The 27,534-nt window shown below is 42.9% G+C and overlaps 1 protein-coding gene and 1 pseudogene across 1 annotated transcript in view; one reads left to right on the top strand and one right to left on the bottom strand.

The window, feature by feature from the left end:
• Positions 1-956: 956 nt before the first annotated feature.
• Positions 957-1,899, bottom strand: LOC103270914 (annotated as a pseudogene).
• Positions 1,900-5,094: 3,195 nt separating this feature from the next.
• Positions 5,095-27,534, top strand: part of EIF4E (eukaryotic translation initiation factor 4E) — a 45,753-nt gene continuing 23,313 nt past the window's right edge. The window contains exon 1 of the mRNA XM_008068411.1: positions 5,095-5,205. Coding sequence (XP_008066602.1) covers positions 5,188-5,205 — 18 coding nt within the window. The 5' untranslated portion in view covers positions 5,095-5,187. The remainder of the gene's footprint in view (positions 5,206-27,534) is intronic.

Below are 27,534 nucleotides of genomic sequence, written 5' to 3' on the forward strand. Positions count from 1 at the left end.
GACAGAGACTGACTCAAAAAAAAAAAAAGGTGGCTTAGCAGTGATTAGAATCAAGAAAGCCACTTTAATCTAAACAAAATGTCTAAAAGTCTGGGTCAGACGTGGTGGCTCATGCCTGTAATCCCAGCACTTTGGGAGACCGAGGAGGGAGGATCACTTGAGGCCAGGAGACCAAGGATAGCCTGGGCAACAAATAAGAACCCTATTTTTTTGAGTCAGAGTCTCATTCTTTCACCCAGGCTAGCACGCAGTGGAATGATTACAGCTTGCACTCAAGTGATCCTTCCACCTCAATCTCCTAAGTAGCTGAAACTGCAGGCAGACACCACCATGCCCAGCTAATTTTTGACTTATTGTTGAAAGAAGATCTCACCAAGTTGCCCAGGCTGATCTTGATCCTGGGCTCAAACAATCCTCTTCCCTCAGTCTTCCCAAGTACTGGGATTACAGGTGAGCCACCATGCTCTGCCTCCTCTTGCCTCAAGAAAACTTAAATAAAACTCCAACGACAAAAAGGTAAGTATATAATAAAAACAACTGATATGCTGTATCAAATTATTTAAAGTCTTTTACCATAGTAAAATTTGTTAAGACTAGTAATATGCGAGATTGAGGAATATATTATGTAGAGAAAAAATCATCTTCTTTACATGTGTAAAATTATATCTAATTAACCCAGGTTTATAAATAATAGTCACTACTGCTGGGTCATAAGTGGAGTAATGTATAAACTAGATAATTTAATCAAGTAACAATTGTATTTGCTTATACCAGCCAAGCTTTCTGTGATAACCCTACCTGGTTGAACACACTCTCTAGATACAACACTGCTTGGATTCTGGGCCAGGCTCAGTACAACCTCAGATAAACATGGTTAAAATAGGATCTGCGCGGCGAGAATCACACTTCAGTGAAGAAACAGAAGCTTTCAGGTGATCTCACCGGGAGATTCAGCTTCAATATTCTGGGTAGAAGGGATAGTTGTCCAGGTGAGATGAGTTTTGTATGTCACAGGCTCTCCAGTTTTTATTGAAGCCGCGGATGGTTCTCATCCCCTCATCAGTCAACTTGAAGTCAAAGACCTGGAAGTTCTCAACAATGCGTCCTGGAGTCACAGACTCTGGGATCATAACCACATTCCTTTGGATATGGAAATGGATGAGAATCTAGGCAGTGTTTTTTTGTGTGCTTTGCAGCAATCTCCTTAATATTGGGGTCCTCCAGCAGGGAAAGGTCATCTGGCTTGACCCAAAGGCTATCTGGGAAGCCCAGGGGGCTATAAGCTGTGATGACAATGCTCTTGGAGTGGCAATACTGAATCAGTTTCTCTTGTGTGAGGTACAGGTGACACTTCACCTGGTTAGTCACCAGCTTATGCTTCAGTTCAGGCTTGTTCAAGAGTGTCTTGATCTGGAGATGGTTGAAGTTGGAGACCCCGAGGGTTTTCACGAGCCCCTCATCCACCAGTTCCTCCATGGCCTCCCAGGCATCAAAGAATGTTGCTTTACTGCCAATGACGTTGCCTTTATCATCCTTGGGGATAAAGTCCTTCCCAGCCTGTAAGCCCTGTGGCTAGTGAACCAGGTAGACGTCCAGGTAACTCAGGTTCTGAAGGGTCTTCTTGCAGACTCCCTTCACCAGGGGTTTTCAGAGAAGGTGGACCACAGTTTGCTCACGATGAGGAGGTCCTCCCACTTCAGTGGTCTCCTGGATCTTCTCCTGTATGGCTTCCTCCACTTCATGCTTATTCTGGTAGACATAGGCACAGTCGATATGGCGGTATCCTGCATCAATGGCCACCTTCACAGTGTCCTTGGCTTTGCCTGGAGGAGACTTCCAGGAGGCCAGGCCCATAAGGGGCATCTTAGCTTTAGTGCTGAGCTGCACAAAGGTGTCCATGGCTGGTGCAGAAGCAGCTCCTGCTCTGTATTCTTAAGATTCCTTAAAAGAAAGCAAAACAAAACAAACCACATACAGACTTACATAAAAATCTAATCACCAAATCTTTGACATAGTTGAATCTCAAACAGGCAGACACATGAATGTGTCATAAGACAGATGTAACAAAGTCTATACAAAACTGGAGCGAGGATTGCCTGAGCCCGCGGGTTTGAGACCCACCTGGGCAACTTGGCGAGATCTCATCTTTACAATAAATCAAAAAATTAACCGGGTGTGGTAGCGTGCGCCTGTAGTTCCAGCTACTTGGAAGGCTGAGGCAGAAGGATTGCCAGAGGCCAGCAGATCGAGGCTGCGGTGGCCAGGAGTAGCCACTGCAATCCAGTCTGGGCAACAGAGTGAGACTCCAACTCAAAAAAAGAAAAAAAAAAAAACTGGAGAGGTTAAGCTATAAAGAATAGAGCATACATAAATATTATACAAATATAAGTCTTGACTGACAAGAGTGGGGAGTTTTTTGATTAAGAAAAAACCTGATAAAAATGAAAGCTGCTGTTTTAAAAAAATGTTTAGGCCAGGAGTGGTGGCTCACAACCTCCCAGCACTTTGGAAGGTTGGGGCAGGAGGATTGCTTGAGGCCAGGAATTCAAAAGCAGTCTGGGAAGCATAGTGAGACCCTGCCTTTACAAAAGCAAAGACACACAACAAAAACCCCAAGAACTTTAAAGAACACCACTATCACTGGCTTTCAGTCCCATATGGGTATTTCCTTACCAGTCTCATTGATTCTTTGCTCTGTTATTCAACAGCTTCATGAAAATAGAACATCTATGCTGTCTCTTCAAAGAAAGTAATTGGATAACACTTTTAACCAGCAGATAATATCAATGAGATCGATTGTAATTACTTTGCATACTTTAAGTAATAGAAGATAGTCTCCGTAAGTAGAAATCCCTTTATCTGTTAAGTTTTTAGAATTCTGTCTACTTTAAAACCTACTGGAGAGGGAGCGCAGTGGCTCAAGCCTGTAATCCTAGCACTTTGGGAGGTTGAGGTGAAGGGATTGCCTGACTCCACGAGTTTGAGAACAGCCTGGGTAACTTGGGGAGACCTCGTCTCTACAATAGATCAAAAAATTAGTCGGGTGTGGTAGCATACACCTGTAGTTCCGGCTACTTGGAAAGCTGAGGCAAAAGACTGCCCAAGCCCAGTAGGTCGATGCTGGAGTGGCCATGAGTGTGCCACTGCCCTCCAGCCTGGATGATGGAGTGAGACTCCAACTCAAAAAACCAAAAAAACACAAAAAACCTATTGGAGCTAAACTGACTAGAAAAAAAGCTTTCACTAATCACTTCTGTCATCCAGGTAAACCAAAACATATGAACAGACAATGACTTTAAGTTCTAATACACCTTTAATTATGTGTTAGTCAACCCAAGCATCCATTATGTACTCAATAATAGGTATGACACAGCTCTGGACATCAGCAACACCATAAGCAGGCAGGCACAGGAAGCCTGCCTATTCTGCTTTTCCTGGTGTTAACATTCCTGAGAAGCACGGGAAATAATACTGAAATGGCTGGGTGTGGTGGTGCACACCTGTAACCCCAGCACTTTGGGAGGCTGAGATGAGAGGATTGCTTGAGCCCAGGAGTTCAAGAGCAGCGTGGGCAACATAGACAGATCTCTCTACCAAAAAAAAAAAAATTTTTTTTCAAAAAATTAGCTGGGTGTGGTGGTGTGTGCCTGCAGTCCCAGCTATGCAGAGGTTAAGGCAGAAGGATCGCTTAAGCCCTGGAGGTCAGTCGAGGCTGCAATGGGCTGTGATTGTGCCACTGCCCTCCAGCCTGGGTGACAGAGACCCTGATCAAAAAATAAGCAAATAAATAAAAATAGTAATGAGATAGCGTCTTTCTCATTAGAATCCTAGCATCCTACTTAATTTCTCCATCTTTATTTGTTGTGTTAATAGGCAGACTTTGCAGGGTAACAGTCTTGAGAAACAGATAGCATAGTAACTTGGAAAGGAAATGTAGGATACCAGCGTGGGGACAAATGTCTGATTGCCAATTGTTGTGAACATGATAATTTCCTGAATATTAAAGCTTCTACTGAGGGCAGCCAAAATTGTAAAGAAAAAATATGCTCTTGCAACTTTAAAACTGGATGGGTGCATATCATAATGCAACAAACATAAATGAAAAACATTGTTTAAAAAAACAATCAGCAGAAGCAGCTGATCTTCCGGAAGGCATGCGGTTGCTTATTATGAAGCATTTCTAGAGTCCGATGTATTTTCACAGCTGGCTACAGTCATGACCACAGCACACCCTTGTGAAGTATTATCACCTTTGGTTCATAAATGAAAAAGCTGAGGCCCTGCATGAGTAAGTCACTTGCCTAAGGAGAATGAGTCAACGTCAAGAGTCATAGTTGACCTGGCTTAACGACTCGGACGGTCAGTACAGGGCTGAGTCAGCAGGGTCTGGAGTGGCTTCCCTGGCTGGCACCTGGACTTGGGCTGGGAACCGACTGGACAAGACTTCCAAATTATTTTTACTTCCAACCAAGATTTAGCCCCAGGTCTTACTCTCAGGATTTGAAACAGTAACAGCTGCCGGGCCCACTCCCCCTCCCGCAGTGGCAAGCGGGTACCGTGGGCGGTTTCGTAGTGATGGCGAGGAGCGACCACCAGCATTAGCGGAGCCGAGGGGGGGGGGTGCCTACTGCTTAAACGACTGCCTGTCGCCGTCTCTTTTTGAAACTAAAATGGTGGGATGTCATAAGAAAGCTAAATAAACACACCAGCAACTAGTCCCAGGACCTCCACTAAGCAAATGAAGCCTTATTGTGCGTGCTGAGCCGGCAGTTCCCAACCTCCAGGGGAAGATGGGAGGACAGGGCGACAAAGGGCACAGCAGGCATGCCAGGCAGTAGGCGCGACCGCAGCTTTTCCAGGCGGAAAGGCAGAGGACTGAAAACCACCCTCCAGCACGCGAGTGTCGCCGCTCTGAGAACTGCGCACCCTGCCCGTCGACCACGTGACCAGTCCTTTTTAAAAAAAAAAAAATTTTGCCTTAAAAAAAAAAAAAAGAGAGAGACAGAGAGACTCCACTACCCAGAAGCCTCTCGGTACCCACGCAGCCTCAGTCTTGCGCAGGCGCTGCCAGGGCCAAACGGACGCGTCCGTCACGTGGCCCCAAACCGGCCAATCCGGTTTGAATCTGATTTTTTTTCCCTCTCACCCCCCCCTTCAGGAGCGGTTGTGCGATCAGATCGATCTAAGATGGCGACTGTGGAACCGGTGAGTATTGCCTTTGGCCCCCACCCCCACCGGTCCCCGCGCTCCGTCTCCCTTCGGACCGGGGGACCCCCGCGGGACGGCGTTCCCGGCGCGCACTCTACCCCCTGCCGCCTCCTCCCCCTCGTTTTGGACTCGACCTCTCGCAGGCAGCCGGGGGCGCCCCGGAGGCTGGTCACGGCGGCGTGTAGCCCACACGTTCTGCCGGGGCCCCGAGAGCTGGGCTTCGTGTGGGGGAGGGGCGGCATGGCGCCTCCTGCGGAGCGGCAGGGTGTCCACCCGGGCGGAGGGGAGTCGGGGCTCCGGGCTAGGTGTGTGGGGATGGTGTCTTCGCGATGGGAGGGCGCGGGGCCGGCTCTGAGCGGGCGCCGGGATCCGCAGGGAGGGTGGGCGGCGAGCCGACCGGGAACGAGATGGAGAAGGGAGCCCCAAGGCAGCCTTGCTCTTCCTCCAGCGCTGCAGCCTGGGGACTCCGGCGCGGGGCGCGCGTCGGTCGGCCTGAGACCGGTGGCCTGGGGTTGGGGGGGCGGTGGGCGCGTGCTGCCGGAGGGTGGGTTGGTCCGGAGGTACGGCGCGGCACGCGCGGAGAAAAGCTTCGCCCTCGCCGAGGGGAGCCGGAGGGGCGAGCGCATGTGGGCCCCGGCGCGCAGGAGAGTTGCCGGGTTTGGCGGCAATGGGGGCGAGAGAAGTGAGGGGCGGGCAGGGCCACACTGCGTCGCGCGGCGAGGCGCTCCGGGCGGGACGAGGGGCGGCGGTGGAGAGAAGGGGGATCACATTGTCCTCGCCCCTCCATGCTTGGGACTGGGCTGTCATGGAGGAGGGAAGGGGGAGGAGCGAGGCCTGCCGATCGCTGCTGCCGGCCTCGTAGCCGGCCTGACCTGCTGCATTTCACACGCGCCTGTCTCCCATTCATTCATGGTTTCCGCGCAGTGCGCACGCCTCGGAAAATGCGGGCAGGTCCGAATCCTGTAGTGCTTCCGAGCGTTTGTCGTTCGGAAGATTTCGAAGATGCAGTTTATTGGAAATAGAAACAACTTTTAACATGACTCTGATAACGCGATTTTTTTTTCCTTTTTGTCCATGCTACAGACTTTTCTTTCTGTTTGGGCACCATTTTAAACTTAGCTGAAGCCAGCTGGTCCCAGGGCAGAACGCTGGGAGTTACTACCCCCAAAGCAAAGGGTATCTTTCTTACAGTTGGGGTCTGCCGGCACACTGGCTCTCTGAAACTTCTGGGCCTTTGTTGCTTTTTTAGGGATTATTCACTTAATCGACAATGTCTTTGGTGCATAATGGAGTTTGTTAGCAACCAGAAAACCTTCAACACCCTGGAGCCAGTTCTAGACTTTGGTTGCCAGTATCTTCTCATGGTAGCTTGTGGTTTCGCTAATGGTTTACCAGTTTGCTTTGACTTTTAAAGACTTTTATAACTATTTCAGAAACTTGGCACAAAGGCTTATTTTTCATTACATTGGTATAAACTATTCTTAACCTTGTTGCCAAAATTTAAGGCAGCTTTTCTGCTTGATTACTTGTTCTGTTATTGGCACCAGTTTTCATTTATGTTTTTGGGAATTGGGTTAGCTGAAAAACTCTTTACGTTGCTGTTACATGCTTTTAGAACATTAATATTACATAATATTAATGAAGAATAAATATATAAAATTTAAATTTAAAATCCCTTTGACATGTTCAGGTGTTCACTTTTTTTTTTTTTTGAGTAGGAGTCTCCCAGGCTGGAGTGCAGTGGTATGCTCGCAGCCACGGCAGCCTGGACCTGTTGGGCTCAGGCGATCCTTGCGCCTCAGCCTTTCAAGTAGCTGGGACTACAGGCGCGCACCACCACACCTGGCTAATTTTTATTTTTAGATGTATTGTAGAACCGAGGTCTTGCCAAGTTGCCAGGGCTGGTCTCGAACCCGCGGGCTCAGGTAATCCTCTTGCCTATGCCTCCCAAAGTGGTGGGATTGCATTGTGAGCCAATTTTCCCCGTAGGTGTTCACATTTGATTGGATCTGCTCCTACCCACTATACCAGTGTCAGTAAAAAGGCATTGCATCTGGTAATATTGGCAAGGCTAAATAAAACTCTCTTAACAATACAACAATAATGAATTCTGTGAAGTTTAAGTATCATTTAGATCTCTTGGATTTTGCAAAGCTATGCAATTTTGTTTCAACAGTGCAGAACAACTACGAAGTGATGGACTATTTTGAGTCGATAAATAATAGCCTCAGATATGTTTAGGACATTGTACCAAGTGTACTTTAGGGTACAAAGTTATACAAGATGTGCTCTTTACCTTGTTGAATGTTAACGCTTAGGGAACTTAATTCCCAGTAATGTGGTCAGTGATACAGTATTTGTTCCAGCGCTGAATTGGAAAGATTGTAGTGCATTGAAATTTGGGGACTAGGGGAATCTAAAAACCTAAAGTGTGAAGGTGGAAACCTAGGCAGAAACTAAGTAGTTTGAGGATGTGTGTAAAATAGCATTGAAGTGTGCATTTTTAATGAGAAATGAAAATTTTAAATACTTTTAATGCACCCTTGTCCACAGGCTAGTTATGTAGAATTTTTTTGGATAGTTTCAATTTTTTTTTTGAGTTGGAGTCTCACTCTGTCACCCAGACTGGAGTGCAGTGGCCGCTCCTGGCCACCGCAGCCTCGACCTGCTGGGCTCTGGCGATCCTTCCGCCTCAGCCTTCCAAGCAGCCAGAACTGCAGGCGCACACTACCACGCCTGGCTAATTTTTTGATTTATTGTAGAGATGAGGTCTTGTCAAGTTGCCCAGGCGGGTCTCGAACCCGCGGGCTCAAGCAATCCACTCACCTCAGCCTCCCAAAGTGCGGGATTACAGGCTGAGCCACCGAGCCCGGCCAATTTTTTTTTTTTTTTTTTTTAAGCAACTGACTAGGATTGGATTGCAGTTGAGGACTGCTGCTGAAGCCTGCAAAATTATATTTATGCATTGTTATTTCAGCTAGCTTGTGAGTTTCCATAATGCTTATCTGTGTTACATAATCATATGCACTTAAAGAGCAATGGGTTTTTCCTACTTATCCCACTTTTCATAGGCATTTAGACAGTTTTTAATCTACAGAAATAACAAAATATCTGTCACTTTGAAATTGATCTTGTGTGGTTTTCTCTTAAGTGAATGTGTAAATTCAGTTACACCGAGATGTGACTTTCAAATACTAACTTTTTGGAGAAGTTTGAAAGAGAAAATTAAGGGAAACATTTAACTTTTTATACAGATAATATGGCAGAATTGTGAACATTGGGACAAATGTTCTCTGCTGTTACCCTATTGGCATTTGAGTTGTGGCTAGGTGAAAGTTAGACTCAATATTAGTCAGTGAAAATGGCAAGGCAGTTTCCCCAGGCCATCTTACCCCCAGCGGTTCACATTTCTTTGTAGCTATGTCTTCATTATGCATTCTTAATTATTAGACTTCTTTAAAAATCCACTTGTTCTTTTCAAGGTAAGAGGTTTGGTGTCTTCAGCTCAACTGAAGGTAATATCTAATTGTACTTATTTTAAATTGTATCTCGTATTTTTTAAACGGTGTTAATTTCATAAGTGAACCAACTTGGACAATCAGCTGATCTTTTTTAAACGTTTTATATTACATAGTTTATTAAGAGTAATTAAGGCTTAAATACATATAGACAAATGTGCTATATAATTGAACCTATTTGTTAATGAAGAACTGCTGAATGATAAACAGGCTTTGCAAATTAATATGGGCTATTTGCTTTAATGAAAGAACTCAATATATCAAAGTTCATTAATAAACCAAACAGCTGGACGTGGTGGCTCATGCCTGTAATCTCAGCACTTTGGGAGGCGGAAGCAAGAGAACTGCCTGAGTCCGGGGATTCAAGACCAGCCTGGGCAACTTGGCGAGACCTTGTCTCTTCAATAAATAAAAAATTTAGCCAGGCAAGGTGGTGCATAACTATGGTTCCAACTATGAGGCTACAGTGTCTGTGAGTGTACCAGCCTGGGTGACAGAGTGAGACTTCGACTCAAAAAACAAAACACAACACATACATTTGGTTCTGGTGTTTGTCTTCCTAATGTCTCTTTTTTAAAAAATTATTTTAAAAATGTGGTGTACAAATGAGGGTTAGGTGCATACGTGTTTATCATACAGGTGGAGTGTGGTAATTTTCTCCTTATTTTATAATCTGAGTTAATATGTAAAACTATTGGAGAAATTCAATGAAGATGTAAGTTGCAGAGAATAATATGTAAAATGAGTTATGTAAGCTGCCGGGCACAGTGTTTCACGCCTATAATCCTGGCACTTTGGGAGGCGGAGACGAGAGGATTGCCTGAGCCCATGAGTTTGAGACCAGCTTGGGCAACATGGCAAGACCTTGTCTCTACAATAAATTAAAAAAAAATTATCTGGGTGTGTTGGCGCACGCCTGTAGTTGCAGCTACTTGGAAGGCTGAGGCAGAAGGATCGCCTGAGCCCAGCAAGTCGAGGCTGCAGTGGCCGTGAGTAGCATGCCACTGAACTCCAGCCTGGGCCACAGAGTAAGACTCTTAACTCAAAAAAACCCAAAAAACATTTATGTGAACTTAATTCAATTTGGACAAAAAGGTATTCTGCCTAATTTGTGTAAAGTTAATGTAATAGAAATACCAGCAATCCTGGACTTAACCAGGAACCTGTGAAATAATTGTTCTAGCAGTGGTAATTTCTACTTTTTCTTCTCCGCTGCCACTGGAAGTTTTCTTTATCTCCTGGTAGTGAGTTGCACCATGTTTGTCAGACTTTTTTGAGAAGCAGAAGTGAACATAGTTTACACTCATTTTAATATCTGTGTGAGACTTTGAAGATTGAAATTTCTAAGTCTAGTTGACAAATAGGAATTAGGTACTTTTTTTTCTTTTTTTGAGTTGGAGTCTTACTCTGTCACCCAGACTGGGGTGCAGTGGCATGGTCATGGCCACCGCAGCTTCAACCAGCTGGGCTCGGGTGATCCTTCCACCTCAGCCTTCCAAGTACCTGGGACTACAGGCATGTGTCACTATGCCAGGCTAATTTTTTATTTATTGTAGAAATGAGGTCTCACCAAGTTGCCTAGGCAGTTCTTGAACCCCTTGGCCCAGACAATCCTCTCGCCTCTGTCTTCCAAAGTGATGGGATTACAGGTGTGAACCACTGTACCTGGTTGGAATGAGATATTTTATAGTGATTTTATAGTGACTTTTAAATGCAGTAGTCAAAGATGACAGTTTGTCGTGTATGAAGAACTAGATAAAGTTGATACTTTATGAATGTATAACATACAGGTATACCCATGTATATACATACCTTTTGCCTTCTTAGCTAGGATATTTATATAGCTGCCTTTTGATGATCAATCCTTGACCATTAGCAAGAAATGCAAAGCCTGTGACCACAACCCTCAGATACTCTTCCTGCTCATATCCCTACCATAAAAAATCACTAGGGTGCCTTCAAAAGTCCCTAGTTGTGTCTGGAGAAAAGGATTATTTTTGTGTCTAACATACTGGTAGTCATTTCTTACAGTTCAAAGCCTCAAAACATAGTCAGAAACATTTGCCAGTTAGGCCGGGCATAGTCACTAATGCCTGTAATCCCAGCATTTTGGGAGGCAGAGGCGAGAGGATTACCTGAGCCCAGGGATTTGAGACAAGTCTGCGAACCTGGTGAGACCTCGTCTCTACAATAAAAAAAAGAAATTAGACATACGTGGCGGCACAGGCCTGTGGTTCCAGCTACTTGAATGGCTGAGATGGAAGGATTGCCTGAGCCCAGCAGATTGAGGATGTGGTGGCTGTGAGTGTGCCACTGCACTCTAGCCTGGGCAACAGGGTGCTGCCGGCTCAAAACATATATATATATATATATATATATATATATACACACACACACACACACACACACCAGTTGGGGTTTTTTGATATACTATTCCATAGAAACAGTGGGAGACTGAGGTTTAGTTGGTCTATTTATTATAAAGTTTCAGTGTAATCAGGACATTTCTAACCAGCACTGGATTTTCAGGAATATAGATTTATATCCTGACTAAAGAAAAGCAACTGACTAAAGAAAATTGACCTTGTAAACATACCCTGTTTGTAACAGCTGTTTTTAATGTAGGCAGATCTTTATTTGTTAATAATTGCTGCACATAGCACTTACTGTCTGTCAGGCACCAGACTAAGTACTTTACATGTATTAATTAATCTAATCCTTACAGCAGTACTATGTGATGGGTGATATTTCACAGATGAGGAAACCAAGGCACAGAGATTAAGTAACCTTATGTGACTAACTTGCCTGAAGATCACACAGCTAGTAAGTGATGGGGTGGAGTTCAAACTAAAGCAGCCAAATTGCAGAATCTAGCTTATTAACTGGGTCTTTCCAGTAGGTATGCAGAGTGCTCTGCCGGGGTGACTTCAGAAGGGGAGATTAATTTTGATAAGCTTACTGGGTGTTTTGCTACAACTGTAAGATTGTCTAGACTTTTTTTTTTAGTCCCTGTTGTACTACAATGTTGGATAACAAAAGTATAGGCTACTAAGCACATCGGTGTCTGAATATGAGGACTAAACAAGCATTATACTGATTATATTTTAGTAGCTGGTTGAACTTAGTAAGTAGATTTCTTTTCCTTTCCTTTTCCTTTTCCCCTCCCGTAGATTTCCAAAGAAAGCAATGGGCCAGTAAAGATACAGCTCAACTATATCTTTAAAAAACAAACAAAAAAGTCAAGACCACTTTCCTTCTCCCCCTTTCTCACTTGATTTCTGGCATTTACCACTTTGTATGATTTGCCAGTTAACATATTTTGCTAGTGAAAGAAGATTTAGTAAATTTATAAAGGTTTTCGAGTTTGGCTCTAGACTTAACTGCCTTAGTACTTTTAATAATTTTGGTGAAAGGTCTGACAGTTGTTTAGAAAAAGTTTCAGATAAAGTGCACATTTACTTTTTTTTTCTCTTAATTTCAGTAGCTTTAGGGAGTACAAATACTTTTTGGTTATATGATTATATTTTATGGTGGCAAAAAAGTCGGTGACCACCATTCCTACCTGTGTACATTGTACCTGATAGGTTACACAATTACATGTTTTTTTTTAAAAATTATTTTTAAGTCTGAGTCTCACTCTGTGGCCCTGTCTGGAGTGCAGTGTAATGCTCATGGCTACTGCCCCAACCTGGGGCTCAGGCCATCCTTCCGCCTCAGCTGGGTTGCAGTGCTGGAGTACAGTGGAATGCTCATGACTACTACCCCAACCTGGGGCTCAGGCGATCCTATTCTTCCACCTTAGCCTTCCAAGTAGCTGGAACCACAGGCGCGTGCCACCATGCCCAGCTAATTTTTTAATTTATTGTAGAGACGAGGTCTCACCAAGTTGCCCTGGCTGGTCTTGAACCCCTGGGCTCAGGCAGTCTTCTCACCTCTGCCTCCCAAAGTGCTGGGATTATAGGCGTGAGCCTCTACACCCAACCTGCATGTTTTTATCGTATGTCTTAAACTTGTTGCTACAAAGTGCTGTACATAAATTATATTTTTTCTGTGCTCTGCTTATTACAGAGACAGTCAATAAAATTTTAATATATATATTGATACTAGTATTGATACAAAAATTCTTATGGAACACATAGGAAGCCTTTGTACCCACAAACTTTGGTAACTTCAAGTATTAATTAACTAAGGCAAGAAAATTTGATACTTTAATGGAAAGATAAAATGTTTACATTTTTCTTATTTTTCTAATGAATAAATGACTGTTTAGATAAGGAATTAGTCAAGTAATTTTTAAAAATTTTTATCAAGGTCACATAGTTTCTAAGTGAGAGAGCTAGAACTCAAACCCAGATCTCAAGCTTTATTTCTCTCTCATTCAAAAACAGAAACATTCAACCTAAAGTCTAGCTTTTTACCTTTTTTTGGAGTTGGAGTCTCACTCTGTCACCTAGACTGGAGTGCAGTGGCCGCTCCCGGCCACCGCAGCATTGACCTGCTGGGCTCTGGCAATCCTTCTGCCTCAGCCTACCAAGTAGCTGGAACCACGGGAGTATGCTATCATACCCGGCCAATTTTTTGATTTATTGTAGACACATGGTCTTTCCAAGTTGCCCAGGCTTGTCTCGAACTCCTGGACCAGACAGTTCTCCCACCTCTGCCTCCCAAAGTGCTGAGATTACAGATATGAGCCACCACACCCTGGCTGTGTGTGTGCTTTTTTTTTAAAAGGTAGAATAATAGGCATCTTGGTCATAACAGCCGGCAAAACACAGTACTCTAGTTTCATTCACCTAAATCACATTGCTCCATTCTGTACTGTTGCTCTTGATACCTGGTCAACATTTTTCTTCCTTGGATCTTCTGTGTTGTTCATTCTCTCTCATCCGACTTGTACTTCACCCTCTGTTTGCTGTGCCCCCAAACTTTTTTTTTTTTTTTGAGTCGGAGTCTCACTCTGTTGCCCAGCCTGGAGTGCAGTGGCACATTCAGGGCCACCAGAGCCTCAACCTGCTGGCCTCAGGCGATCCTTTCACCTCAGCCTTCCAGGTAGCTGGAATTACAGGCGTGTGCCACTGTGTCCAGCTAACTTTTTTATTTTATTGTAGAGACGAGGTCTCTCCAAGTTGTCCACACTAATCTCCAACCCATGGACTCAGGCAATCCTCTCGCCTCAGCCTCCCAAAGTGCTGAGATTACACACATGAGCCACTGTGCCCAGCTGCTGTGCCCCTTGTCTTACTCTTATTTGATTGCTTATCTCACTTTGGTGGGCCACATCTCCAGTAGTTTTTTGAGAAAAAGTGCATAGTAGTTAAAAATTTTGAGACTTTGAATGTTAAGCAGTGCCATACCTGTAGTTTGATCTATAGACATAGACATAGAACTATAGACATAGAACTCTTTTTTTTTTTTCTTTTTGAGTTGGAATCACACTCTGTTATGGAGACTGGAGTGCAGTGGCACGCTAACGGCCACCTCAACCTCAACCTGCTGGGCTTAGGTGATCCTTCCACCTCAGCCTTCCAAGTAGCTAGAACCACAGGCGTGTGCCACCAAACCCGGCTAATTTTTTGATTTGTTGTAGAGATAAGGTCTCAAGGTCTCACCAAGTTGTCCAGGTTGTTCTCAAATCCCTGTGGTCAGGCAGTCCTCTTGCTCCTGCCTCCCAAAGTGTTGGGATTACAGGCATGAGCCACTGTACCTGGCTAAAATTCGTTTGTTCAGAATTTTGAAGTCATGGTCCATGGTCAACTTCTGTTGTAGCTGCTAAGTCTGAAATTGGCTTTTGTTTGTTTTTGTTTTGTTTTGTTTTTAGTGTGGCCTGTTCCTGTCTCACTCTCACTAACTGGAAATTTATACTGTTTCCTTGTCCCCATTTTACAGTAACATAACTTAGCATAAATCTGTTTTGATCCATTGTGCAGGGTTTTCATTGGGCTTTTTTTTTTTTTTTTTAATATGGCAACTTACATCCATCACTTATGACAGAGATATTGGTGATTTTCCTGTCCTTTTTTTCTTTTGTATTTGAAACAGCTATTCAGTTATTGGGTCTCTTGGTTTTCTGGGAAATTGTATTTATTTTCCAACCTCTTATGTCTCATTTTTAGTTTCCAAGTATTCTCTTTCTTTACTTCCTCTGTCGTCCTTCCACCCTCCCTCCCTCTCTTTTGTCCTTTGAATGTATACTTTTATAGCTTCCTGTAATTGTTATATGCATGTACAATCTTAATTTATACTTTTAAGGATATATATGTGTGCGTGTGTTATATATATGTGTGTGTGTGTTATATATATATATATTTTTTTAAAGGCATTTTTTCCTCCTGCCTGTTTCCTCCAAGTTGCTTATTTTTATTTTTCAACTTATGACTGCAGTCTAGTGACTTGGAGCATGGGATTGAAAAGGTTATAGCTGCTCCCTAAATAGCTTGCACCAAATTGTCTTTAATTTACCCTCTTTCGCTCCCAGTTATAAAAGTGCTGCCAGCTTTTGACTCTTAGGATCTTTTTGTGTACATTAATTAGTTTCTACTTATCCGTCTACATTCCAGCTACCTCCTTTTTTATCCTGCTCTCTCTCTCTCTCTCTCTCTCTCTCTCTGTGTGTGTGTGTGTGTGTGTGTGTGTGTGTGTGTGTGTGTAGTGTGTATGTGTTGGTTTGTTCTTGAATGGCTTATACTATAGTTTTAGTGGGATTTGGGGAGGGAGGGAGCAACATTACAATCAATTTTTGAAACATTAGACTGCCTGTCATGTGCCAGGCACTTTATTACTGAATTATGGAACAGGAAAGAAATAAGTAACTTTTAAACTTTTGAAGTACATATTGTTGAATTCTGATTATAGAGTACAGTGTTACAGTTTTTCTGTAATAGGGGCAAAAAGTGGCCAGGTATGGTGGTTCAAGCCTGTAATCCCAGCACTTTCGGAGGCCAGGGTGGGAGGATTGCTTGAGTCCAAGAGTTCAAGACCAGCCTGGGAAACAGTGAAATCTTGTCTGTACAGAAAAATAAAATAATTAGCTGGTGTGGTGGCACACCTGTAGTTTTAGTTACTTAGGGAGGCTGAGGTGAACGATTGAGGCTGCAGTGAGCTGTGATCCTGCCACTGCACTCCAGCCTGGGCAACAGAGTGAGACCCTGACTGAAAAATATACATAGATGGGGCAAAAAGTGTCAGGAATAATAAACCTAGCAAGTAATTTGTAGCATTTATGTGCACAGGTGCAAGTGCTTTCCTCAAGTGCCCTGAATTATAAACCTGACATATAATTTGTAGGATTCATAAATAAAAGCTGTACAACTCTACTAAGAAATGCAATAGAAGATCTTAATAAATGAAGAGTAGGGCAGCCCCCTCAGGCTCCCTCCCACTGTGGGAGCTTTTCTGTCCTCTCAATAAATCCTGCTTTCCCAAAACAAACAAACAAGTAAATTATAGTTTGTTTCTCAAAAATATTTACTATTGGAAAGATGTTTGATTCTTCCTGAGTTTAATGTTCCGACTACTTGAAAGGCTGAGGCGGAGGGATCACCGGAGCCCAGCAGGTCGAGGTTGCGGTGGCCCTGAGTGTGCCACTGCATTCCAGTCTAGGTGACAGAGTAAGACTCCGACTCAAAAAAAAAAAAAGCTCTGCCAAAATCTCTGCAGGTGAGACAGGATATACACTTTATATAAACTGGGGTTTGCAGACTGTGGCCTACTAGCTAAGAATAATTTTTACATATATATATATATATGTTTATATATATATGTATATATGGTTTTTTTGTGTGGTGGAGTCTTACTCCGTCGCTCAGACTGGAGTGTAGTGGCACGCTTATAGCCACCCCAGCGTCAGCCTGCTGGGCTCCGGTGATCCTTCTGCCTCAGCCTTCCAAGTAGCTGGAACTGCAGGTGTGCGCTACCATGCCTGGCTAATTTTTTGATTTTTTTTGTAGAAATGAAGTCTTGCTAAGTTATCCAGACTGTTCTTGAACCTGTGAGCTCAGGTAGTCCTCTCACCTCAGCCTCCCAAAATACTGGGATTACAGGCTTGAGCCACCCCACCCGGCAAGAGTTGGAAAAGATTTGCCAACTGTTGCTTTATAAAATGATTGTAAAGTTTATTTGAAAATATAAACATGAGAATTGGCAGTAAATTTTTGAAGAGGAGAAAAGGGTACTGGGGAACTTGACTGCCATGAGGAAAATCACTGTTAAACAAAGGCAACTTTTAAAAAAATACGATATTGGTGCAGGAGAGGGCTGGCATATTATTTGGAATACACTGGGCAGTTCAGAAATAGAGTGCTAAAAGTTCTTTATTTGTGCTTTAGTATAATTTTGTTAAAATACATTTGGAACATTTAGACCAGTGTGAGTAAAATAAAAATCTGAATCCCAATAACTGGGGGTTTCTGATAATATTTTGATTCACTTGTTGGTGAACTTTTTTTTGAGTTGTAGGTCTTCCTCTAGTACCCAGTCCTGACTGCAGTGGCATGATCATGGCTCACCACAGCCTCCGACTCCTGGGGCTCAAGTGATTCTCTTGCTTCAGCCTCTCCTGAGTGCTAGGACTACAGGCATGTACCCCAATACCCAGCTATTTTTTTAAAATTTAAGAGACAAGTTCTCACCAAGTTATTCAGGCTGGTCTCGAACCCCTAGGCGCAGGCAGAACTCTTGCCTCAGCCTCCCAAAGTGCTGAGATTATAGGCATGAGCCACTGCACCCAGCCACAGCTGGCTTTAAATACTTTCTTTTTTTTTTTTTGAGTTGGAGTCTCACTCTGTCGCCCAGACTGGAGTGCAATGACCACTCCCGGCCACCGCAGCCTCAACCTGCTGGGCTCTGGCGATCCTTCCAAGTAGCTGCAATTACAGGCATGCGCTACTATGCCTGGCTGATTTTTTTTTTTATTTATTGTAGAGATGAGGTCTCGCTGCCCAGGGTCTTGAACTCGCGGGCTCAGGCAATCCACTCACCTCAGCCTCCCAAAGGCACGGGATTACAGGCTGAGCCACCAGCCCGGCTTAAATACTTTCTTAGAGCAGTTTTTAACAGCAAAATTGAACTGAAAGTACAGAGTTCCCATATACTCCCTTCCCTCACGTATGCACAGCTTTCCCACTTTTAACATGTTGCACCAGAGTGGTATATTTTTACAGCCTTTATTGGTTCACCATTGTCACCCCAAGTTCATACTTTACATTAGGCCTCACTCTTGGTGTTATATGTTCTGTGGGTTTTGTCAAATGTATAATGACACGTATCTACCATTATGGTATATAGAATAGTTCCACTGTCCTAAAAATTCTGTGTTCTTCTTGTTTATACTTTATCCCATGCCCAACCACTGATCTTTTCCCTTTTCTAGAATGTCATAGATTTAGAATCCATATGCTCCGTAACCTTTTCAAGATTGGCTTCTTCCACTTAGTAATATGCATTTAAGTTTCCACTATGTCTTTTCATAGCTTGATAGCTTCTTTTTTTTTTTTTTTTGAGTTGGAGTCTCACTTTGTCTTCCAGGATGGAGTGCTGTTAGTGGCACACTCCCCAGCCTCGACCTACTGGGCTCAGTCAATCCTTCCACCTCAGTCTTCCAAATAGCTGGAACTACAGGCACACACCACTACGCCCAACTAATTTTTGTATTTATTGTAGAGATGAGGTCTTGCCAAGTTGCCTAGGTTGGTCTTGATCCTGTGGTCTCAGGCAGTCTTCTCTGCTCGACCTCCCAAAGTGCTAGTATTATAGTCGTGAGCCACCATGCCCGACCTTCACTTTTACACTGAATAGTAGCCCGTTGTTGGAATGTGATACAGTTTATTTAGGACTTCTCGATAGTAAAACAAAAACAAAAAACCCATAAAGTGTTCATTGTTTATACAGTTCTGTAACCTGCTTTTCTACATTTACATTTGAGTTTTAAACTAATTTTTACGAACATCACGTTTATTTCTCACATCATGAACACCATGATTTATCTGTTACCTTTGGTTGCATCTATTGTTGTACATAAAATATATACAATCTTCATTTACTAATAAAAACAAAAACTGTTAGTGTTTGAACAGTTTCTTTGAAAAAACTTATTAACAGAGTTAAGGGTGTATTTTTTTTTGTATTTGGAAGCTTATAGTAGTTCATTAACTTCAACTCAGTAAGTGGAAAGATATATCCCACTCTGTAATCATGGGGACGCAGGAAACTGACTATACTTGGTTTTCTAATTTTTGAAGAAATGTTTTTCTTCAAAATATATTATCTTTTTAGAGGTGATTTAAAAACTTTGGCATATAAGAGGATAAGTCCAATTTTTTTGTTGTTGTTGTTAAAGCGCAATTTGCATTGAAATTTTAACCTTGCCTAGCATGGTGGCTCACACCTGTAATCCCAGCACTTTGGGAGGCGAAGGAGATAGGATTGCCTGAGCTCAGGGGTTCAAGATCAGCCTGAGCAACATGGCGAGACCTCGTCTGTACAGCAAATCAAAAAATTAACTGAGCTTGGTGGTGCATACCTGTGGTTCCAGATACTTGGAAGACTGAGGTGGAAGGATTGCCTGAGCCCAGCAGATAGAGGCTGCGGTGGCCATGAGCATGCTACTGCACTCCAGCCTGGGCGACAGAGTGAGATTCTGACTCAAAAAATTTAACCTTTAGCTTTTAACATTATTGAACTTTTAAAAAAATGAACACATAGACTTTTTATTTTAGAATCATGGGGTACATGTGAAGATTTATTACGTAAGTATATTGTGTGAAGACCAGGTTTGTGCTTCTACCCGCCCTCCATGGGTAGTGAGTGTAGCACCCAATGGGTGGTGTTGAATTTCTTATTCCCCACTCTCCCTCCTTCCTTTAGCAGTACCCAGTGTCTGTTGTTGTTCCAGTCTTTGTTCCTGTGTGTGCCCGGTGTTGGGCTCCTACTTTTGAGTGAAAACATGCAGTATTGTATCCAGTTTTTTATTTCTGTGATAGTTCATTTACAATGACAGTCTCCAGTTGCATCCATGTTGCTGCAAAGGACAGGATTTTGTTCTTTATGCCTTTGTGGTATTCCATAGTAACACAGAACATTTAAAAAGAGTTTAAACAGTTTAACTGTTCATTTGTTTAAACCTGACATGCAAAGATTGAATTTTCTTTGAAAGCAGAATTTTTATTTATTTATTTATTTTTTATTTTTTTTGAGTTGGAGTCTCACTCTGTCACCCAGACTGGAGTGCAGTGGCCGTTCCCGGCCACCACAGCCTCGACCTGCTGGGCTCCGGCGATCCTTCCGCCTCAGCCTTCCAAGTAGCCGGAATTACAGGCATGCGCTACCACACTCGGCTGATTTTTTGATTTATTGTAGAGCTGAGGTCTTGCTGCCCAGGCGGGTCTCGAACCCACGGACTCAGGCAATCCACTCACCTCAGCCTCCCAAAGGCGCGGGATTACAGGCTGAGCCACTGAGCCCAGCTGAAAGCAGAATTTTTTGATAGGACAGAAAAATTCCTACAGTGGGAGGAGATCCGAGGGGTTGCCCAGATTGATGTTTTTTAAAATTAAAAATTAGTTTCAGTAAGTTCTGTTTATTTTCAAAGTTTTAAAAGGTAAAATGCAGCAGTTAAATCTTTAAAACATTTGTCTTTAAAATATTTATTATAATGCTCTTTTAATTTTTTGAGTTGCCCGACCTTGACCTCCTGGGCTCAGGAGATCTTTCTGCTTCTGTCTCCTGAGTAGCTGAGATTACAGGCGTATATATATTTAATTTTTAAAAAAATAGAGATGAGGTCTTAACTATGTTTTCTAGGCTGGTCTCTAACTCCTGGGCTGAAGCAGTCTTCCCGCCTTGGTCTCTCAAAGTGCTGGGGCTGCAGGTGTGAACCACCACAGCCGGCTATTTTAATTCTTTAAAGAATAATTGAAATAGAAATAACCATTACTACAACCAGCATAATTTTGCACATTGTAAATGCTTATCCTAATGCCATTTTAGTGTTTATGTGTAGTATGTACACATACAAAGGGAGTCTAAAACTGAAATTGTCTTTTGAGGGTGGGACCCTTGTACTATACTCAGAATTTGTTCCTCCGATCAGATGGTCAACCAAAGTTTTTATCCGGAGGTTTTGAGAAAGTTAGGTCACGATTTGTGGAAGAAACATCCCAAGTTGTGGCAAACAGGTGACTGGTTTTCCGCTGTAGCACACCTGCCATACCACACTATGGTTTCAGCAGCATGACCCCCATGTCCCCACCCTCCCAAGCGACTTTTTTTTGTTTGTTTCCCTGTATTTAAAAAGTCCTCAAAGGAAAATGTTTTGCTGATATGGAAGAGGTGCAACAAAAAACTACAGAAGCACTCACAAGGCATCCAAATTGACGAGTTCTGTTTTTGTTGTTGTTGTTGTTGTTGTTGTTTTCTGAGTTAGAGTTTCACTCTGTCGCTGAGACTGGAGTGCAGTGGCATGCTCACGGCCACCGCTGCCTTGGCCTGCTGGGCTCAGGCGATTCTTCTGCCTTAGGCTTCCAAGTAACTGGAACAACAGGCATGCGCCATCATGCCTGGCTAATTTTTCTTGATTTATTGCAGAGATGAGGTCTTGCCAAGTTGCCCAGGCTGGTCTCAAACCTCTGAGCTCAGGCAGTCCTCTCCCCTCAGCCTCCCACAGTGCTGGGATTATAGGCGTGAGCCACTGCACCTGGCCCAAAATTGACGAGTTCTAAAACTGTTGTGAACAGTGGAAAAAGCGTCTTGATAGGTGTATTGCATCCAATGGAGAGTACTTTGAAGGCAACTGAAATTTAGAAGTATAAGAATAAATACACAAGCCGGGCTCGGTGGCTCAGCCTGTAATTCCGTGCCTTTGGGAGGCTGAGGTGAGTGGATTGCCTGAGCCCGCGGGTTTGAGACCCGCCTGGGCAACGAGACCTCATCTCTACAATAAATCAAAAAATCAGCCGGGTGTGGTAGCGCGTGCCTGTAATTCCGGCTACTCGGAAGGCTGAGGCGGAAGGATCGCCGGAGCCCAGCAGGTCGAGGCTGCTGGCCATGAGTGTGCCATTGCACTTCACCCTGAGCGACAGAGTGAGATTCCAACTTAAAAAAAAAAAAAAAGTGAAGCAAGGCAGGGGAAATGCATGTCAGAAGTGCTACTGTAGATGGGTTACCAATCATATTGGTATCCATTATTGGGTACTCTGGCTTTGAACTTACACATTTATTTTGTGTTATCAAGAAAGGGGGAATATTGGTATCAGAATCATTTGGGTTTTATAACAGAATCGTCTGGGTAATTATTTCCAAGCTAGTTACCAGCTCTTTCTCTTCCCATGTCTGCACTTACTATAAAGATGGGGGAGGGTGTGGTATAAGGATTCGAGGTTAGATAGGTGAAGTTAATTAGCCAAGCTCTAATTAAGGGACATGACCAGGAGGTGTAGTTTTACCATTCCTTCTCCAGTATATTTCTTGGTTATGAATGTTAGCGATTCATCTTCTATTGTTCTCAAAATTTTTCCTTATCTTAAAATTTAAAGGACTAGTCAAACCTCCTCCAGGGTTTGGAAATTTTGTTCAGTATGCCCCATTTGTCTGCCTTCTCTATCCTTCTAAACTCTTAAAATTAATATCTTTTTTTTTTTTTTTTTTTTTAGTCTGAGTCTCACTGTCGCCCAGGCTGGAGCGTAGTGGCGCACTCATGACCACCACAACCTCGACCTGCTGGGCTCAGGCAATCCTTCCCCCTCAGCCTTCCAAGTACCTGGAACTACAGGCATATGCCATCATGCCCAGCTGCTGCTGCTGCTGATTATTATTATTATTGATTTATTATAGAAATGAGGTCTTGCCAAGTTGCCCAGACTGGTCTGGAACCCGTGGGCTCAGGCATTACTCTCGCCCCCACCTCCCAAAGTGCTGGGATTACAGGCATGAGCCATCATGCCTGGCTAAATTAATACCATCTTAAGTACTGATTGCTAGTGGTAGCTGGCAGTTACTGATCACTTAAGTGCCAGATTCGAATTATCACTGAAAATCCTCACATTTTTTTTACAAATGAAGAAAATTATGCTTATGGGGATACTAAGAATTTGTCCTAGATCATTTGAACCCCTATTGTTCTTTCAAAACATTTCTCCACATACTTATCTTAAAATTTAAAAATCTGATCAGAGATGGATCCAAGCTGTTTTGAGCTTGGGCTTCTAACCATCCTGCAGTATAGACTCCTAGTAGTTTAGACTGGGATTGCCTTTGCTATTTATTTATTTTATTTTTATATTTTTTTGAGTTGGAGTCTCACTCTGTTGTCCAGACTATGGAGTACAGTGGCATTCTCATGGCTACCACAGCCTCAACCTGCTGGACTCAGACAATCCTTCTGCCTCAGCCTTCCAAGTAGCTGGAACTACAGGTACATGCTACCATGCTTGGCTTGTTTTTATTTATTTATGGTAGAGACAAGGTCTCACCAAGTTACCCAGGCTGGTCTCGAAACCCTGAGCTCAGGCAGTCCTCTCGCCTTGGACTCCCAAAGTGCTTGGATTACAGGCTTGAGCCACTGTGCCCGGCTACCTTTGCTGTTAATAAGAGGAAAACTGAGCCAAACTCAGTGGCTCAGTCTGTAATCCCAGCACTTTGGGAGGCTGAGGAAAGTGACTGCCTGAGCCTGCGGGATTGAGACCAGCCCCGGCAACTTGGTGACACCTCGTCTCTGCAATAAATAAAAAAATAAGCTGGGCGTCGTAGCACGCTCCTGTCGTTCTGCCTACTTGGAAGTCTGAGGCAGAAGGATTGCGGGAGCCCAGCATGTTGACACTGGGGTGGCCGTGAGTATGCCATGGTACTCCAGCCTGGGCGATAGAGTAAGACTCCAACTCAAACAAAAACAAAAACAAAACTAGTAGTGAAGTCATAACCTGGTTTATAAAGACTCAATTACAGCATTATTTGGAACCACAGAGGGTAGTATGTAAGTAAATGTGCCTGATATAAAATTTATTTCTTTTTTAGTCCCTTTGATCTGCTTTATTTTGGTGCTTGATTTTAATGTTCCTTACACTAGGAATAAATTGTTCAAATCATTACTGTGTTCTAGACATTGATTAAAGTCATGAGTATGGACAATGAGATAAAAAAATTTGATGCCTTCAGTACAGAAAAGGGAAAATAGTGTTTGGGAGTACCTTTCAAAGTAGAGGGCCAGGTGTGGTGGCTCATGCCTGTCATTTTAGCACTTTGGGAGGCAGAAGCAAAAAGATTGCCTCACCCCAGGGATTCAAGACCACTCTGGGCAATTTGGTGATACCTCATCTTTACAATAAATCATAAAATTAGATGGGTGTGGTGGTGTGTGTCTTTAGTTCCAGCTACTTGGAAGGCTGAGGTGGAAGGATCGCCTGAGCCCAGCAGGTTGAGGCTGCGGTGGCCGTGAGTGTGCCACTGCACTCCAGCCTGGGCAACAGAGTGAGATGTCAACTAAAAATATATATATATTAAAAAAAGATACGATGACTTTGTATTGTCATAGGTCACTATTGCTGGGTGGGGGCAAGGAGGGGGGAGGAGTGCGGAGATAATTTCCTGTACCTTATACCTAGATGTGCCCAGATGGAAAGAATTTAGCAAAGAGGAAAGTGAGATATATATATAACTAAAAAACATTTTGCCAGGTGGGGTGACTCATGTCTATAATCGCTTTGGCACTTTCGGAGGCTGAGGTGAGAAGATTGCCTGAGCCCACAGTTCTGAGACCAGCTGGGCAACTTGGCGAGACCTCATCTGTACAATAAATCAAAAAATTAGCCGGGCATAGTGGCACATGCTGTAGTTCCAGCTACTTGGAATGCTAAGGCATTCAAGGATCTCCTGAGCCCAGCAGTTGGAAGCTGCAATGACTACGAGCATGCCACTGCACTCCAGCCTGGGCAACAGAGTGTGACTCCAACTCAAAAAAAAAATTTTTTTACTTTGTAAACCAAATCAGATAGCATGCCCAGCACAGGGTCTGGCTGTACAGTATGTCTTGAATAAATATTTGCAGAATGAGAAGCCAGGCAACCATTCAGTTACAATTTTTAGCTACTTTTTAGAAAGTAATATTTATTTTGTGTTTCCCATGTGCCAGACAGTTTAAATGCTTTTCATTTTTTCAATTCATTTCACCCCCACAGTAATCCTATATGTGCTACAATACCCTTATTGTTTGTTTCTTTTTGAATCAGAGTCTCACTCTGTCACCCAGGCTGGAGGGCAGTGGCACACTCACAGCCACCGCAGCCTCAACCTGCTGGGCTCAGGCCTTCCAAGTAACTGGAACCACAGGCATGTGTCACCATGCCCGGCTATTTTTTTTTTTTTTTGGTTATTGTAGAGGTGAGGTCTTGCCATGTTAAAATCTACATTGCTCAGGCTGGTCTCAAACCCGAGCTCAGGCAATCCTCTTGCCTCTTACAATACCCGTTTTAAGAGGAAGAAATTGAGCTCCAGGGAAGTTAAGTTATTTGCTCTGAATGGCAGAGCTGGAATTCCAAACTGGGTAACATGACTCCAGAGTGTGTGATCTGGGCCAGTGGATCTCATATTCTGGTGAAAAACTTAACAACAACAACAAAAAACAATGTTCAATCTAATACTTTTGTAAAATGATAAAGTTGAGATAAAAAATGCATACAAAATGTAATCCTGGATTCGATTGATTTCAGCAGACAAAACTTTCAAATTGCTATACATTTTCTAAATTTTGCTTTCCATTTCTGTACTTAACCTCACTATCAGCCATAATTAGTTTGTGGACCAGCTGTAGTCTATGGACTACACTTTTGAATTACTGGTTCAAACTGTTAGTTCCAGGGAAGCCATTGAGTTTTATGTACTTCAAATTTAGTGTTGGGTGATGTCTCTTAACCTGGAAAAGCTTTTGGAAGTTCCTAGAGTAAAATACTTGTTGAATGAAGGTAGTGAAGGACATGTCCTGGAGAGAAGGCTCATCATTATTTCTAGAAGAGATTGTTTATTTAGGTATTGGGGTTGAGAGTTGGTGAGACATCTTGAATGTTCTAAATTATGGAAAAGCACTTCATGGTTTTAGAATTTAAGCAATGTAGATTTTAACATGGTGAGAAGAATCTAAAATGTAGTCAGATTTGTTAGAAAAAACCCCAGAATGATGCTAATTCTGGGAAATATTTACTTTATAATATTAGTATTGTTCCACAAGCCTAATAAAATGTCTGATAACGTGCTAATTTTTGAAGAATGTGGTAAAAAGCAATCTGAGATTCCTTGCACCTAATGTGGGTCTTTTTAGGCCTTTACTTGACTTTTTTTCTTCCCTTTCACCTTTCTTCTTTTGCTGTGGTAGCCTACTGAGGCCTGGGACCACTAAGTTATACTGAACATTTTTATTTGATGCTGATAAACTCAACAAATGTAAAGCTAGTTTTAATACTTTTCATTCAAATTGTTGGGTTTTTTTTCCTATTCCCTTACTTACTGTCTGTATTTAATCTTGTTAATGGCTACTAGTTAATGGCTTTCATTGCCCACAAGGTGAAAGGTACACTTTAGCCTGACCTTTGAAGCCTCTCACAATCTCACTCCAGCCTTCCATTTTAACTGTCTTTGGTTTCATGAACCCTCTCTTTCAGCCACACTGGTAACCATGTGAATGAACACAGCACCATCCATCCTGTAACTTTACTCTCACTTCCTATTCTATCCACCTGAAATGGGATATACAATGGATTGTCAAGGGCAGGTTATCTTTTTGGTTAAAATGTGTTTGATTACTTTGAAAGTAGCCTTAATCTGTTAAATTAGCCTTTACTTTTTTGTCCGGGTTATTTTTAAATCTAGAAATAATGGTAAAACATGGTCATTTAAGATGTAGCTTCCACTGAAATTCACTCATTAGAAGACCACCAGCCTGGGAGTAGAGAAAGGGATGTGATGGGACTTTGCAGTAGAGAGTTTTGTTTTTAAACTGAATGTACGTTTATAGCTATTTTTACTGTGCATGCTCTAAAGGAAGCAACCTTAGAAATAAACTTGTGACTGGGCAAGGGCTCAAGCCTATAATCCCAGCACTTTGGAAGACCAAGGCGAGAGGATTGCCTGAGACCAGGGGTTCGAGACCAGCCGGGGCAACTTGGCAAGAGACCTCGTTTCTACAATGAATATAAAAAAATTTAGTCAGGTGTGGTGGCTTGCTCCTGTAGTTCCAGCTACTTGGAAGTCTGAGGCAGAAAGATTGTCTGAGGCCAGTAGGTTGAGGCTGCGGTAGCCATGTGCATGCCCACTGCACTCCAGCCTGTGCAACAAAGTAAGACTCCAATTAAAAAAAAAAAAGACAAGTTAAAGGCAAGTTGTTCTTTGGAGTCAATTTTTTAGTTTCCATACAAATCATTATGTTAATCATATGAAAAAATGATTGCCTATGGCCAGTAAACATTTTTATGGTGTCTCAGAGCATTTGTTTTTAAAATTTAATGTTTATATAATATTAAAAATGAAAACTGGCCAGGCATGGTAGCTCATGCCTATAATCCCAGCACTTTGGGAGGCTGAGGTGAGAAGGTTGCCTGAACTCACAGGTTCACCTGGATAGCTTGGCGAGACCTAATCTCTACAATTTAAAAAAAAAAAAAAAGGCAACAAATTAGCCAGGCATGGTGACTTGTTCCTGTAGTTCCAGCTACTTGGAAGGGAGGCAGAAGGATCGCCTGAGCTCAGCAGGCCAAGGCTGCAGTGGCCAAGAGCATGCCACTGCCCTCCAGCCTGGGCAACAGAGTGAGACTACAACTCAAAAAAAAAAAAA

This window comes from Carlito syrichta, unplaced genomic scaffold, assembly GCF_000164805.1.
Source record: "Carlito syrichta isolate Samal-C Ts95f unplaced genomic scaffold, Tarsius_syrichta-2.0.1 Scaffold310768, whole genome shotgun sequence".
Lineage (NCBI taxonomy): Eukaryota > Metazoa > Chordata > Mammalia > Primates > Tarsiidae > Carlito > Carlito syrichta.